This window comes from Tetrao urogallus (assembly GCF_951394365.1).
Source record: "Tetrao urogallus genome assembly, chromosome: 7".
NCBI classification, from domain to species: domain Eukaryota; kingdom Metazoa; phylum Chordata; class Aves; order Galliformes; family Phasianidae; genus Tetrao; species Tetrao urogallus.
The window spans coordinates 15,745,443-15,761,811 of record NC_136820.1 but is presented as its reverse complement, the minus strand read 5'-3'; the positions used below and the strand labels follow the sequence as shown (position 1 = coordinate 15,761,811).

The 16,369-nt window shown below is 34.1% G+C and overlaps 1 protein-coding gene across 1 annotated transcript in view; it reads right to left on the bottom strand.

The window, feature by feature from the left end:
- The window catches only part of ZNF385D (zinc finger protein 385D), a gene marked incomplete at both ends in the record, with an annotated part of 375,132 nt that overhangs the window by 284,632 nt on the left and 74,131 nt on the right, over positions 1-16,369 (bottom strand). The window contains one exon of the mRNA XM_079538653.1: positions 13,130-13,417. Coding sequence (XP_079394779.1) covers positions 13,130-13,417 — 288 coding nt within the window. The remainder of the gene's footprint in view (positions 1-13,129; positions 13,418-16,369) is intronic.

Below are 16,369 nucleotides of genomic sequence, written 5' to 3'. Positions count from 1 at the left end.
AAAGATTCCCAATGAAGCATTAACTTCTACAAAATGAAATCAATAATTTTTTTTCCTCTTCCATATAACACCTTCCACACCACAAAAATAAATAAATCCTACATTTTAATTTTTTATGCTAGCAATATCAAAATTATGAAGGAGAAATGGAGTTCCTTGAAATTTACTTCTGCATATTAAGATCTTGCTTTATTTTTAAGTTTTGCAGTGTGGGAGCACTATTCTTAATCTCTGGATTAAAAATAATGCGGAACACCAAAATACCATGTGGTCTCAAAAAGTTGAGAAATGCCACAGTTTAACTTCAAAGTCCTTACTTGCTCAAAAAAAAAAAAAAAAAAAAAAAAAAATCAAGCAGCTCTCAGATAAACATCTCACTGTAGTTTCTTAGTTAGTCCTATGGTTTCTTAAAGAAGAAAAAATGTGGAAGTTGCATAGGAGTGTTTCACTTTTACTTTACTAGTTTGCAACAAAAGAAAATTCTATGTTTTGCTGCATAATTCACATCAACCTGACAATTCCTGACTGGAGGAGCCCAACATGCATGTATTAACTATGTGCCCCAGTCATTCAAGTGAATACAAAGTATGAATTCTATGAAAATCTATAACGTCCTTAAAAGCTTCAAGATGGTCAGGCATCAAAAAATATTTTATATTCTGTCAGGTTTTAAATCACTTCCAATTACTTCTCCACAGTTGCTCATTCTAATAATTCTCTGCATTTCTATTTACCTCTACTAGTTGATCCTATCTTATGAAAATGAATTTTCATGCCCGATTTTCCCAACAAATCATGAAAAAGCAGTGAACTAGCCCTATCTGAATCCTACTACAGTCTTGTTAGTCTCCTCTTGCCTCAGCATCGATCTCCTTTTATCTTGCATAAAAGTATGCTTCTTCAGAAGTTCACGCTACTGTTCACAGGGGTCTGTCAAGGGCATTTTATTATCAAAGACAGCTTCTACATGGGAAATCTCCACGAGATTTTCATGAGTCTAACCTCACATATTGTAAAGCGGGCTAGTAGGAAACTACTGTTGGCCTGATTGCTGCCCTCAGCACGGGTAATATCCCAGTTTTGCCTTAGGGTTTCTTTGTATCACAGTGGGTGGTGTTCGACCCGGCACAACGTCAAGAGAAAAGAAGCCTTCGTCATTTCATTTTGTACACAAAGTCGCACGCGTTTCAAAACCTATGTTGTTCTTTCCATACATATTCCTGTCTGCTTCGATCTCAACAACGTTGTGAAATGCTTTATGAAGCACATACAATTCAATTGTTCTTTTTCTCATTTTCAGACACTGCACTGTATGCTTACCATTCCTGCCATGATGTGTTTGTAGATGACACTTCAGCCACTGTATTTCAGTGGCATCTCATTTATTTTAGGCAAACTACAGAGCAGGGAAAGCTCTATCAGAAGAAATTAAATAGGAACCCTTTTGCACATCCAGAAACAGTAAGCCATGGTGACAACTCTCTTTAGAGGGAACTCTGGGGAGAAGCTAAGCTTGATTATCCCAGATCTCTACACTGAAGCTTAACAAAATTCCCACATTTCATTAGAAAAAGAAAAGTGGTAGTTTGAAGGTAGCTCTGCAAAGTAAATAAAAAAGAACAGTGAATATAGAAATATATGAATACATATGAATATGAATATATGTTTTACTAAAATATACTAGACATTTTGATAGCACAAAACAGTATCATACAGTAGTTTTTTCAGTGGGAATATAAGTACGTTATGTTTTAGTAATCTTGTCAACAACTCAGACAGCTGTCAAAAGTAGTAATGCTTACTGTTGTCAAGCATAGGTTTCCATCAGCATAACGTAAATGCATACTGAAGTGCAAGATATTTTCTGGAGTGAACCGAATAGGAAGATTAAAGATAAAGAAGGAGACAAATTTAAATTGTACTGTTTAAAAGAGGTTATCAAGACTAGAAAAACTGCAGCATCTGAGAACAAAAAATAAATTAGAAGGAATACAATTCAGCTTTCCTGAGCCATTAAGGACTTGGAAGACACATTTCTATTTGAAAATATAATTAGCATGACTTCTGACTAAAGAAAATAAACACATGCAGTTAGGAAAAATTGCTTTCAAGAAGAAATTTTTGGAGCTCTTCAGAAATCCACAGCAATTTTAAAAGAATACCAACTAACAGCCGCTGACTATCATATAGAATTACTCTAAGCACACACAAGTGTGCTAAGCAGGATTTCTCATTCAAAATAGTACAATATTTCCACACAGATTGTGAGCATGTATGTATATGACTTCTGTGCCAGCTATAAACCTAATTAACTCTTCTTTACTTCGCTATAGAATGCTGCTTATTTCCATCTAAAGTTACACAATCTTTATTTGGCTATATTTGTATGACCAGAGTTCTTGAAACAATTTATTTTGGAGTATTTTGGAGTAATAAGACTTTAAATGGCAATGCTGCCAGGTTGGATAACATATATTCTTCAAAGCTTATTAGTTCCATCATCTTCTCTTTCCCTTTCTCAAGCATATTTCATCAAATAAATGCAGTTAATGATAACGGCAATACTTTTTGTTTCCTTGACATTTCAAACTTGTCACTTGAGACTAATTTGTTATATGTACTACTTTTGTCACTAGATGACAATGTCAATTTGAGATCTATGTATTTTCCTTAATGTACAAAATTTATCATCAGTTAATTTCATCATGTTAAGATACTGTTGTGAGAAAAAATAACCAAATAAACTCAATCTCATTTTTTCTTTTTTAACTTTTTTTTTTTTTAAAATCACTTCAGTGATTACATATCAGTATCAGTTACATGTACAGTTCACATCTTCAATGATTTGTGTTAAAGGTTCTTACAAGAAAATAAGTTGGAATGGCTATTAATAATTGACCTGCCATGAAGAATATCTGTCCTACATCACTGAACAACATGGTATCTGCTGATATTGCACCCTGCAGCATCTGTTGCTCCCCCTGTCACCAGGAAAGACAGAAGAAAGATTTTTTTAAGAGGTCTATATATAATAGCAACTTTGTTCCTAGTTTTCATCTTTTAGCTAACAAGAATTTTGTTTAGCTTTTTTTTTTTTTTAGCTAGATAGGCTGTAACATACATTACCAGCAGTTCTGACTTTATGCTAGAGGCAATTTGACAGAAAACAAAAATATTGCAAAAGGCTTCAATAGATTTTTCTACAGCTCAAAGCCTTTCTCAGAACATCGATGTTACTTTGTTACATTTCTTCAAATAATATCAGGGACAATTGGAGCAGAGCTTTCTCAGCACTTTTTAAACACACTTTTACGAAGAAATATCCAAGTCTTTGGCAATATAGACCTTGCTTTTCATGTCATTTAAGCAAGTAGGCCCCTCAGACATTCAAACTGAAGTTTTCCCTATGTTGGCTCTAAATAGACTTCTTATAATTCAGGTAGAAAGAGTATCTTATGCTTCTTCCAGCCTTCTACTCAAAGCAGAACTTCAAGATTAGATCAGGTTGAGCTTTACAGCCTCCAGAGAATAAATTTCCACAGCCTCTTTGGGCAATTAATTCCAATTCTTCCTCACTTTAATGGTGGTGTTCTGATCATTTTTTTTTTTTCCACAGACAAGAAGGATTTCCATGTCTCGGGTAGACGAAAAAACAGCATGAGCCAGGAGCACCATTTACTTCTTTCCAGGCATCACTATTCCACATTTCTTCTATAACAATCCTTAAAATGCATTACCTAGCTTATCACTGAAAATTTTGTCAGCATAGTATTCTACAAAAAAATTTCTTCAGGTTTGACCTTAGCGCCCTACAGATGTGAAGTCAGAGATTACACCAAGAAGTTGAACTGCTTCTTTTAAAGACTTTTTTTTTTTTTTTAATACTTCACATACCAGAGCCACTTCAGAGTATCAGATATCACTACTGAGCTGAGGGATATTTCTGGTAGTATTTCAATCTCGATAACATTTACCTATGGTTCTTGTCTTCTTATTTAACTCAGTGAAAATAAAGCTGTCATTTTATCATTTGAGCTCTTTTTTCTTATAGGGAAAAAAAAAAAATAATAAATATAGTATATATTTTTCTCAATGGCAAGAAGAGAAAGAGGTAGCATTGAAATTGGAATCAGATACGTATGTGAACTCATCCATGTTCTACTGTGCAAAAGTTTTTCTTTTTACTAGAAACATGATTGAAAAAAAATTGACGGGAGTAGAATTAAAGGCAGTCAGGATTAGGGCTACAAAGTCATTGATTTTTTCAGTTTGGTAATGAAATCAAAAGATGTAATAATTGTGAAAAAATCATATCTTATGGATGGGCTAGGGATGGGACTCTCCTAGCAAGAAGGAGAGATAAGCTATTAATTTTTCCCAATATTATATCTTGGAACAGATTCAACAGAAGAAAATTAATAGCACTCCATTTTGGAATAATGTGACAAAATGACTAAACAGCTGCACTCAAATGCTGGGAAAATTATTTTGACATTTCCAATTTTAATTCCCCTGTATTTAGCTGTATCTATCCAACAAAACCGTTTAAAGCTTGCAGAGTATGTGATCACAAAACTTCTGTACTTTTTCTTTCCTCTAGAGCACTGTGTTATCCAGTGCAAATGGAGAATGCCAGTTTCTAAGTCTAATAGACTTCATTCTGCTAGAGCTTTCAAAACCAAACACTCCACTAAAAATGACTTTATCAGTAAAAAATTCACTCTCTAATATTATATTCCATATGCTACATGCTATCTATTCAGGAGGCTTTCATCTACAGCATGTTACCCTGAAATAAAGTATCTACAGAAGAATTTTAAAAACTTCAATTTTTATTACAAAGCAAAGATTTTGTTTATTAAATGAGCTGCTTACTTTCTGTTGTTTAAAATCAACGTATATTCCTAGTTCTCTACTTTCATATACAATAAACTAAGAGAAAAATACTGACAATATTGGTATATTTTGGCTGCTTGGACACTCCAACAGGATAACCTATAAGCACTAATGCAAGAAAGAAAGACAAGTTGTTACAGATTAACACTCACAGCAGCAGTGTGAACAGTAGATTAGAATTAGTGTTTACTCAACAACATTAACTGAAATGCTGCAAATATATGCTAACACTGTTTCTCAACAGTGCGAGGAACTTGCCTTATTCTCAGGAACTTGATAGGAAAAGGTCATTCTTTTAACAGGAGCTAGCTTTAAAATTCTGGTCTTGACACTCCCTCTACTGTGAAATATGTCAGAGGGACACGGATACCAATAAGACCATATATTTTTGAATCAGAGGAATAAATAACAAAAAGTTAACATTAGTAAAAATGCCTGTCCCGCTCGATTAATGATTTTCCTTGCAATGATGCTAAAGAAAACTACCGAATTCTGGTTAAATTCTTTTCTATCCTAAAGAAGAAAAAAAGAAAAAAGTTACACCTGAAAACTGCAAAATTACACTTTTACAGCCTTAGTGAGAAGTACATATTTTTATTTGTTTGGAAAAAGAATTGAATAGGGGGAAGGTTAGCTATGGAGAAACTAATAGCAGGAAAAATTGATAAATTGGGTTGTCATGACTCAACAGATTTGTTGCCTACCAGATGCCAGTGCAGAAAAAGAAAAGAAACAACACTGTATTAAAAGAAGACAAGCTACTGAGAAGGTCTGGAAGGAAGCCATGGTCATCATAACCTATATTGGACTTAGTGGTACAAGCATCAATAATTGGACACCTTGCAAATCTGAATTTAACAGTTTGTTAGCTGTAGTTAGTAAACAGAGATAAATGCCAGCAATTTCAGAAATGAGACTGGTGCCACACTCAGGGAGAAGAATGGCAGACCAGCATCTCGATACAGTTCAGAAACAACACAAATGGACCAGGAGGTCATTACTGGAGAAACTGAGCTTTATAGAGATAATTTAGTATTACTGCTATTCTTGCTATAGCATAAAATAAATTGACACAACACTTACCTAAAACAGCACAAGACTTGCAAATAAGGAGACAAAGCAGTTCAAATAAATGAGGTATGTAGTAGAATCAAGCATGAAGTCACACTGCAAAAACTTTAAAAAAAAAATAATAAAATGTAAAAAAAAAAAAGAGAGAGCAGAAGGAGACTATATTGATCTTAAGCAGAGATGCAAAAAAAAGATGATAGTGCTCCTGCTTTTGACTAATATGTATTTTAAGCACAAGTTTGAGAAGTAACAGTGCAGTTATTTTACAAAATATAAGAACAAGTGTTGTACTCCTAGGATGTAATATAGGAGGTAACACGAAGCCCAGAGTACGAGACCATGAACGACTAAGAAGAGTGAACTAACTGTGAGAGAACAAGTCTGGGAACATACAGAATGAGAACTATGAGTATAGCACAGCAGAGCAAACAGCCACTCACAGGATAAAGAACAGTTTCCATGATTTTTAGTCAGTAACCTACATACAGCAACAACCTCTGTGCAGAATTAAAAATGCCTTTAAAGTATCTCAGCCCTCACTGCTTTAGCATAGCAATTAGAAATCCTACCCAGGTTTGCTTAATGCCAGAAAAGTAAAGAGCTACTGAAGAACTTGTTTCAGCTGTCTGACATTAGAGTTCTCACAGACAGTGCAATAAGCAGTCCTAAGTATAGAGGCAGTTTGCTAAGCATCTTAGTTTGGACCCAAAAAGAGGGCATGCCAAACAGATGGGGATATATTAACAGAGACTGTGTGTAATCTTACAACAAGAAGGAAAAGCAGAACCCAATCCACTTATTCATAAACATCAGTCTCTATTTGTGAACTTGTTAAGACCCTGGGCAGATGTTTTCATAGTTGAGATTCTTCATATACCTTAAATAGATTGATTCATAATAAAATGTCACATCAGGTTTCATTCAGATGTAACCAGAAATGGAAAGGAATATCATTTGAGGTCATACTACACCGAAGGACAAAAGCACATGCTTAAGTACACTTGCAGAACAAAAGGGAATTTCAAAAAAATACTTCAAATAATTAGCAATCTATTTCTACTATTCTGCTGGATTTTGAATAATTGGAGCAGGCTGTCCAGAGAGGCTGTGTAGTAGTCTCCTCTAGAGATATTCAGAACCTACCTACATGCTTTTCTTTGTAACTTAGTCTGTGTTAGTAGGGGAGTGGGAATAGGTAACTCCCAGAGGTCCCTTCCAATACCTATGATTCTGTGATATTCAAAGTCAAATGGATCCTAGTAAGCTTATCAGGGGAAGTACAAACAAGTGGCTGGTGTGAGCAGACACTTTCCTAAAATTAATACAGCAATACACCAGTACTGTTTGATACAATCTTATGATGAACTATGATGTCACACCTGATTTTCTTTTTAATTAAACAATAACAAAACAAATTCTACAAACAAAATAAAAGATGCTATAAAAGCACATCTTGCTAACAAAAATGCTTTTAAAGTAGGAGCTGTATTAATATTAACTGGAATAGAAATATGACGAAAACAGACAAGTGCATCAAAATAAGAAGAAAGATTTTCATCTAGGAGAAGAAGTAGTTAGCATGTACCTATGCACTGCCCACAATCAGTCCTAATTTTCTGGAGGTTTCTAGTATTTGGGAGGCATTGAAGCTCCCAGAGCAAGCTTGCTGTTTTTCTTCACTACACTGTCATCTCAGACCCAGAAACTACAGACTCAAAACCTGGGGATAATTCATATTGCATAACTGGCAATGGGGCTCTGAATTGGAATATGATATAGAATTATAAAAAATAGTTTTCAAATATCTGTAACCACAGAAAATGAAACTGCCTGCTATGGTGCCACTTCTTGTTTTTATCTTCAGCATAACTTGTCTCATGACTTCCAGTAGCTTCTTACATTGATCTGACAAAACTTGTTTCCCAGCAAGTTAGTGGAAAATCTCTTCCTCTGAAGGGTGATATAATTTTTCTGAAGATTTACTCTCTTCCTCACACTTTACCCAGTCTCTTTTCTCTGAAAGAAAGACTAATGCAATGGACAGAGAAGGTGGCATCATTTCTCAGAAATATGTAGCTTGGTACTTTACCACCTTAAACAAAGTAATATTCTACCTTCCGAAAATCTGCCACTTCTCATAATTGATAAAGAGACATGATACACAAAAGGTAGCAGCATTACAGAACTAGAAAACAACTGGAAACAGGAAAGTGCTAGGAAGGAGGCACTGCAAGCAGTTCAGGTGGACCTTCTAGATATCCTATCAGGTTTTAGGATGCAAAAACTGTTGTGAAAGATCAAATATTTTCCTTGACCTGAGTATAAATATCTACTGAACTGATATTACAGAATTATCTCAACAAATGAATGTGGTTGAAAATGAAGTCTGATAAGCACATTTTACTCGCAGTGTATACATTAGTGTAAGTGTGAAAGTCAAATTACTATTCATTCTTAAGTAACATCTAGCATTGAAATGAAACATTTTCTTTTTGTAATTGGTAAAGTATAAAGAGTATTTCATTATTTAATCTGATCTTTTCCCTTTATTTTGTGCACTCACTGTTCTTGTTCTCAATACAATATAATTCTATTAAGGTAAAGTTTCATTGAAATAAGCTGTAGGCAGCTTTCATTTAAGACGACATAATTGAAAGTTACTAAAACTGGATAGTTGTTTGTCAGGGTTGTGAAATAAAATAGTAAATAACCACAGACCTAGATAAAGAAACTATTTAAAGAAACTATTAAAGAAATATTTAACAGGACTGTGTTTCAGAGAACATTTTTCCAAGTTAATAGAATTTTATGAATTCTGTGGCATTTCTTGTTTCTTTCACTGTGTTTTTACTTCATATATAATGTAACAACTGTTTCTGCTTTTTTCCTAACCAAGCCTCATTCATTCACAATTATTCAGTAATTTACACTACAGGAAGCACAGTGAAAATTATGGTTTACATGAAATTTTACAAATATCAGCTTCTTCATTGGCACTGCTGTAGGTTTGCACCCACAGTTAGTCCTATCCCATCAATAGAACACTGAGTCTTGAGTCCTGCTGGTCAGGAAAAATTATTTCCCACAGAAGCTTACCTCCTCCCAGAATGTCCAGACTGGTTTTATAAGAAGTGAAACAACTTTGGTGGCTTAGATTGGAAATACATTTTACCCACTTTTAATCCTAAAACCTACTCAAATTTGATACCAAATTGCCTGTCACCTTTCTAATAAGTATAGGAGAATTCACAAGGAAAAATAAAAATAACCAGGAATAACAAATACTTTGGCTGATGTACTGAACAAAGCGTGAAATACATTTTTAAGTGTCATATAAGGCAGTAATTAAAAGAAAGGAACACCAAGAAATTGTTTTACTCTCAAATACATAGAGTTCAGTAGCAGGCTGAGGTTTCATCATACCCTATCAAGTTATCCTAAATCACCGCATCGAGTCATAACACAGGAAACCCCTATTACTACACCATTTCATTTTTATGACTCTTCATGATGTGCTGTTCTGAAGTTGCAGTGCCACAAAAAGGCACTGAGTGGGTCTCAAATTGCAAATCAGTCAAGCTGAAAAACAAATTTGCTACCAAAACTTTTTAGAGTGTATCTGGTTTTTCAAATTCAATATTGATAACAAAATAGCACCACGGTGATGCTGCTTTTAGATCCATAATAAATGCTCTTTATTAAATGCATATTTGTATATGTTAACAGACATTTTGCTTGAGCAATTTACTTTACGAAACTACACAGAACTGTTCTATCATTTACAGCCAGCAGATAAAAGTTACTTCACACAGTTTGAAGATGATGACTATAGCATGATAGTTGTATTTACGCTGTCAGATGCTAATAGAGATGAATATTACCTCCCATTAGCAGTTCATAGTTTGGGAACAAAACACAGACTGTTGATTCATATAAATCAATCCTCCATTTCTATTACCCTTCCATCTTTGTGGGAGTCATTCAGTGATGGTATAAAGCCTGAAACAGCCACACATATTTTCCCCCAACTTTTTCAAATATGGAACTATCCCTGAGAGCACCCAACTTTGCAAAGACACATACAGTCCATAGTATAGTCCATGAACCACTGTAGTTGAAGATGAGCCTTCTTGTGCAGTGTAAGCACTTCTGTCATTCTACACAAGATACACTACTGACAATGAGGATTTTAAAACAATCTAATAAAGCAAAAGCTTTCTTCATTTATGTACACATGATAAACTCAAAGGGTCAATTCATAATTATTTCAGGCAGAGTCACGTCGCTCAAGCTTGCTAGGGTCTCATCAACAAAATCTGAAAAACAGTACTCATATTTTACATACACTGATTTTGACAGAGCCTGTTACTACAGAAGGCTTATCAGATCCTGATTCCTACTTGACTTAAAATAAGAGATAAGCAGTGAATTTCTATTCAAATAATTAGCAGTTCAGTTCAAACATTCAGCTTAGTTTTCAGGAAGATATATATAAATATTTGTCTCTATTTCATTTGTAATTTTCAGTTTAAAGACTATGAAGTCTCAAAGTTTAGTGATATGGGAAAATCACTTCTTCATTCACTTCCTTTTATACTTCTCTCAATACAGTGCTACTTTTGGCAATACTCAAAGGTTTGCCAGATTTTGGATAACCACCCACAAATAACTGCACTTAGAAACAAAATTGTGTTTGAAAAAGACTTTGAAAATGTCAATTTTGTTCTTATTTCAAGCACACGCAGCCCTGCATGAGTTAGGGACACTTTCTAAGAAGGAAAGAAGAAACATGCTGCTATGCTATTGCTTTGATATTCCCTAAATAGAAATGTTGTCTCATTATCGAAACCCTTTGACACTAATTTCAGTATTACTTAGTTGCTAGTTTTTTCAATGCCACAGAATAAAGGAGAAAAATGAATTGCAGAAAAACAATAGTTTATCGTTACCACAATTGCTGTGCGAGTAACAAAGATAATATAATTTTACCTTACCTGAAGATAGTAATAACACTAGACTGTTTATTTGGTTTTAGAAAAAAAACACATTTGTGGATAACCATATTTTACCTTTAAGCATCTAGGAAATCAATCTTTCTTATTCACTTGCACAGCTCCTATTAATGATAGTGGTATTCCTTCTAAGCTTGAACTATGAACATAAATAAACATATTTATGTGACAGGACTCTGTAGTCCTGTCACTTAAATGCAAAATTATGTATTTTGTTCAGTGTCCTAGCTTTTTTGTTTGTTCAGTTTTGTTTTATTGATTTGTTTTGAGGAAGCAAGCAATATCTTTCTCAAAGCAAAGCATCCACGTGCAATGTATTTCGGCAGTGTATCCGTACTATTCTCAACAAACTCATATTCTTAAAGTCAGGACAAAGCACAGAAAATTTAAAATACTTCTTAAGTCCTATCTAAGGATCACTGCTAAGGATGTGCTACTGCAAATGAGCAAGAAAAAAATTGTCGCACAAAGTGAATGTGTGTGCAGATCTGAGGAAAAGGTCTGTAAGTCCTGAGTACATCCTATTAAGGCTCTCATTTCTATGACATGGCACATAAGAACACAAACCATGACTGTGCAAAACCACCCATACTTCAGCGAAGGTAAGCACTACAAGTTAGAAATTGGGAACGAAACTTAATATTAAATCTTTTCCTTTCTTGTCAGAAGCCAAGTGATCTGATCTAATTCTGTACATAAAGACTCAAACAAATGATTTTCTTTGAGGCATAAAACCTCACTCTGATGATGGAAAACATACCACACACTACAAAATACTCTTCCCAAAGCCATCAACAAAATAGATTCAAATAAAACAAGTTTTGCTCCATTTCCCTTTGACTTTAACTATGATATTTAAGCAGATTTATGGTAGACATGGTTTAAACAGACTCATGGTAGGTACGGAGTGAAAACCGAAAGACAAAATTAAACAACTTTGAGAATATATTTGTTTTATGTAATTTTTAGTTTTTTGTTTTGTTTGTTTTTCCTCACAGTTAATTTGGCAACTGCTTTTAATCAAAATCAAACACACCCCTACCGAGAGTATCTTTTCTAGTAAACAATGAAATATGGAATATCACAGATGAAATCATCAAAATGCAAACAGAATGACAAAGAATCTTACACAACGTTACCACATACACAAAATCTAGAATCAAAATACTTAGAACAAACCAGAGTATATTGATTAGCTATTTGCCATACATTCACGTTAGTGATGATCCCAAGTACTCAGAGGTCAGTCGCTGTCAGTCTTTACGTTAATATTAAAGGATTTGGTTAAATAAAAGAAAGGTTTACACTTATACGTTGTTTACATTGCTGTTATCTCAAATCAACAATAATAAGAGTTTCTTTTTAACAGCGTTACACACACAGAGACAAGGTTATCTGTAGTACAAGGTCACAAGGGTACAACTAAATCCATTCTCTAAAAGTAGTTCTGAGTACTTGGTTTTAACCCTGTTTTTAAAAATGAAAAAAAAAAAAAGATATATAGCTTAAAGATATGTGTGATATATTTAAGGTATATTTTTATTATTAAAGATTTAATATTTAAGGCTCAGCCCTTTGTATCCAAGTTCATCAGCTTTCTTGCACCTGATCTATTTCTATTTACCTGCTCTAAGAACTGAAAAAGAAAGGTATGCACCACTGAAAAATAATGAAGTCAAGGATATTTCCTATTTGGTGTTTGTAAGAACAAAGCCATTGTTACAGTTAATGTTACAGCTGAAAAGACTATCGTGGTGAAAAAAAGTAAAGATATAAACAGACAAGGAATGCTCACCTGTATCCAAAAATCTAGGTTTGCAGGAAAGATTCCACAAAGGAAGAATCTCCAGAAAGAGATCCTTCCCTAGCGGCAGTCAGACCTTAAATGGGGTCTAGGGGAGGCACAGCCAGGCTCCATCCCTTCCATCACACAGCTGAATCGCCTTCACCTGTGCTCCCATAGCTGACTCAGGGCTTGCCTCAGGTGGTCAATCAGTGGTTCAGGCCATGACTCAACAGTTCCCAAATAGCCAGTGTTACAAGGAGTATATGTAACTGTTCACATGCCTCATATAAAAAAAAAAAAATTAAAAAAAGGACAAATATACACAGCTTACATAGGCCAAAGATATATAGAGGTTAATGCTTACCATTATCACTTTTGAGATTTCCATTGCTGAGCTGTTTCAACCTCTTCTGATGGGATTTACCATTGTAGTGGATTTGTGCCTGAGCAGCAGAGTTCAGCTGAATATTACAAACATTGCACAAAGTGAAATTGGTCTGCTTCTTTTCTCTCTCCTTCTTTTCTTCAGTGCTATCAGTTGCTAATTCTTTCTCACTATCCCTGCCTGGGACATCTGGGATGGATGCAAAAGCCAAATTGTACGAGTGATTAGAAGCCAGTAAGTCAGGGCTCCAGGGTTTCTTCATGTTTTCTGGGGAGGAAGAGCATAATTGAAATAATTATTAATAAAGTAATGCAAACTAATGTAAAAAAGTATTTCTACATTTGCAAATTTGTAAAAGGCCAAAAACTTTTTTTTCTGGTTTAATATTAAATTTCTGCTTATTTATTTTACTTTTTGTTTATGTTTCATAGTTCTGCTACGTAACTTGAGAAACTTCAGAGCTACTCAAATGAACGTGTAATATGGAGCCATGTCAGAGCAATGCTTGGACAGTTGCAACGTATGGGAAGTATGCACACTGCATCAGTCTAAAGACTTTATGGGAGAGACCTCACATTATATCAGGAAGAGAGTCTGAGGAGCAAGTAGCAGCAAAGACAAAGTTCTAATAACTAACTGAAGACAACCCTCATTTTCCTTCTCCCTCTGTTGCTGTGGGGAGGCTTTGAGGAGGCGAGAATGAAGGACTGAACATGTGGGAAAAGATGAGGAAGGGAGAAGCTATTTTAATGTTCCTCATCCTCATTTCTCACTACACTACTCTGGTTTAATCATGAATAAATTAAATTAATTTTCACCAACTCTATTTTCTGTAACAGTATCAGGCATATTACTGACAGTAGATGATCAGTAGTATGATCTCCCTATCTTTATGTCAACCTTCAAGATTTTTCCATCTTACTTTCTCTGTCCTCTCCAGGACATTGAGTGAATGAATAGTGGGGTGGGGACACAGCTGCTACCGCAGAAACACAAGAGTTATTATAGCAGAAAGAGTTTATGCCTTTATCTACAACTACGTCAAGAAGTATAATACTTTGATTTTTTTTTTAAAATATAAACAATAAATATGGACAGTTAAATGCTGTGAGTCTGACAACCTATGGTTATGCTCATTACATACGCTTCTACATTCAAATACTGTAAAAATTTTTTTTTTTTTTTAGTGATAGCACTTAGAAATGCAAGACATTTTTTAATTTGCCTAATTTGCTAAACAGGGTGGGGGAGATACAGTTTCTGCTTCCTATGTTTTTATATTTTGATGTGTTTAATTAGTAGAAGAAAAAATAAAATCCCTACATTTTAGTAAGCTAATTGCACAGATTTCACTCTTGAATTTATTAATTAGCTTAGGTATTTAGCAAGTTCTGAGCATTCTCTCTCCGCTTCCTTTGAATGATCTCAAGACAAACTCTAATAACAGTATAACTTGACTGCTTCAAAAACATCTGAAGATAAATAATAAACATGCTATATTTCTTTCTTATCTTAACTGCAAGCTAAGGATAAATTGAAGAATTTAGATTCAGCAAGTACCAATTTGAAACTAGTACAAAGATGAGACGAAAATCCCATCTGCAGAACTTCAAGTGAGGTCAACATAAACATGAGCTTCCATGATGAAAGGTGAGCAGAAACTGCACAGAAGTGCACTGTGCTCTGAAAAACTGATTTACTATTCAAGGATTACCAAGTGCTATAACAACTTAGCATCTTGATGAGATCTTTATATAGCATATAAATATTTAAACTACTTTGTTCTCTCAGACTTAATGAATAAATGAAGATCTAGCCAAATAATCTAATATGTATTTTGCATGAAAAAAAAAAAAAAATGATGCAAACTTAAATACAACACAATGGTCTCTAACTGACAAATAATTTAGAGATAATAAAGATCCTTTCACAAGAAATGGGCTACAGATTTCTTTAATCTCAGCTCCAGATAAGGTTCAGCATCTAAAAATAAGTTTAAACAAGCCCTCAGATTTAGATCTGATTGTAGAAGAACAGTGCAAATCATTCTTGAGTGAGATTCATATGTTGGAATTTTCACGTGATTAATAGTAACTCAAAACTTTTGCTATTCTCTGATGAATTAAAACACATTTACAGAATTGGAATCAAACAGTAGAGGCAAACCTATCTACAGATACAAATCTGAAAACATACTGATATAAAAACAAGTTTTTGGATTTTATTACTAATGAATTAATATCATGTTTTTTTGAGCTAACTAGAATCATTTTCACTTAACACTAGAGTAATAAAAAGTACAGACTGGGCACTGAGAAGAGGTCTGCATCAGCTGCAAATTGAAATCATTTCAATTAGCATTATTATTTCTGCTTTTAATCATAGCCAACTTTATTATTGAGAATTTTAGCTGTGTAAAACAACAGAAAGCAGACTAAACAGTTCATTCTAAAGCAAAATTCGAGAGAAAAACAACGTGGAAGTAGTTATTAAACCAAAGTTATTATGTTAACAGTAATTACAGTAATTTTTATAACCTCAGTCACCCATAAGAAGTTATGCAACTGGGGAAGCTTAGGAGAAAAGCCAAGATAATTCTGTAGCAGATCTATAACATGTTTCTCCTAGTAGGAAAAGTATCCTACTTCTGAGAAAGTAGCAACAATACATCAACATCCCATCAACATCCATGCCTTCTGGGGATATTGTTCACTCCAGAGGGAGTCAATAATTCATCCACAAAAAATAAATTAAGAAATTAAATCTTTAATGAAAGTGTTGCAAGGATTAAAATATTAATGATAGCACTACTTCTAATGAATTATTCTAAAAAACTTCCCAGGCATCCTAGTTTATATACATTCTGTGCATTAATATACATCTTTTTGCATTGAAAGTATTCCCCACTAGAGAGCAGTATGAATTTAAAATTTCAATGTATCTCTAGTCCTATAGTGCTAATCATATAGGATTGAGATTACTACAATAAAAAGATATTCTAAGCAAGATGTAAACTTCAAAGTAAGTATAATCTAGTAAGTTAAACAAACGCTGTACGTACACATGTAATTCCTTTTGAAAGACTAACAGATAAGCAGCCTAGTAAGTCTTATTAGCACTTTTTAACTTAATTCTAATACTTCAACACACACAGCCTAATCAGAAAACCTTTATTTTTTATTAGAGAAGAATTCTTCAATTCTGATTTCCTTCCAGGAA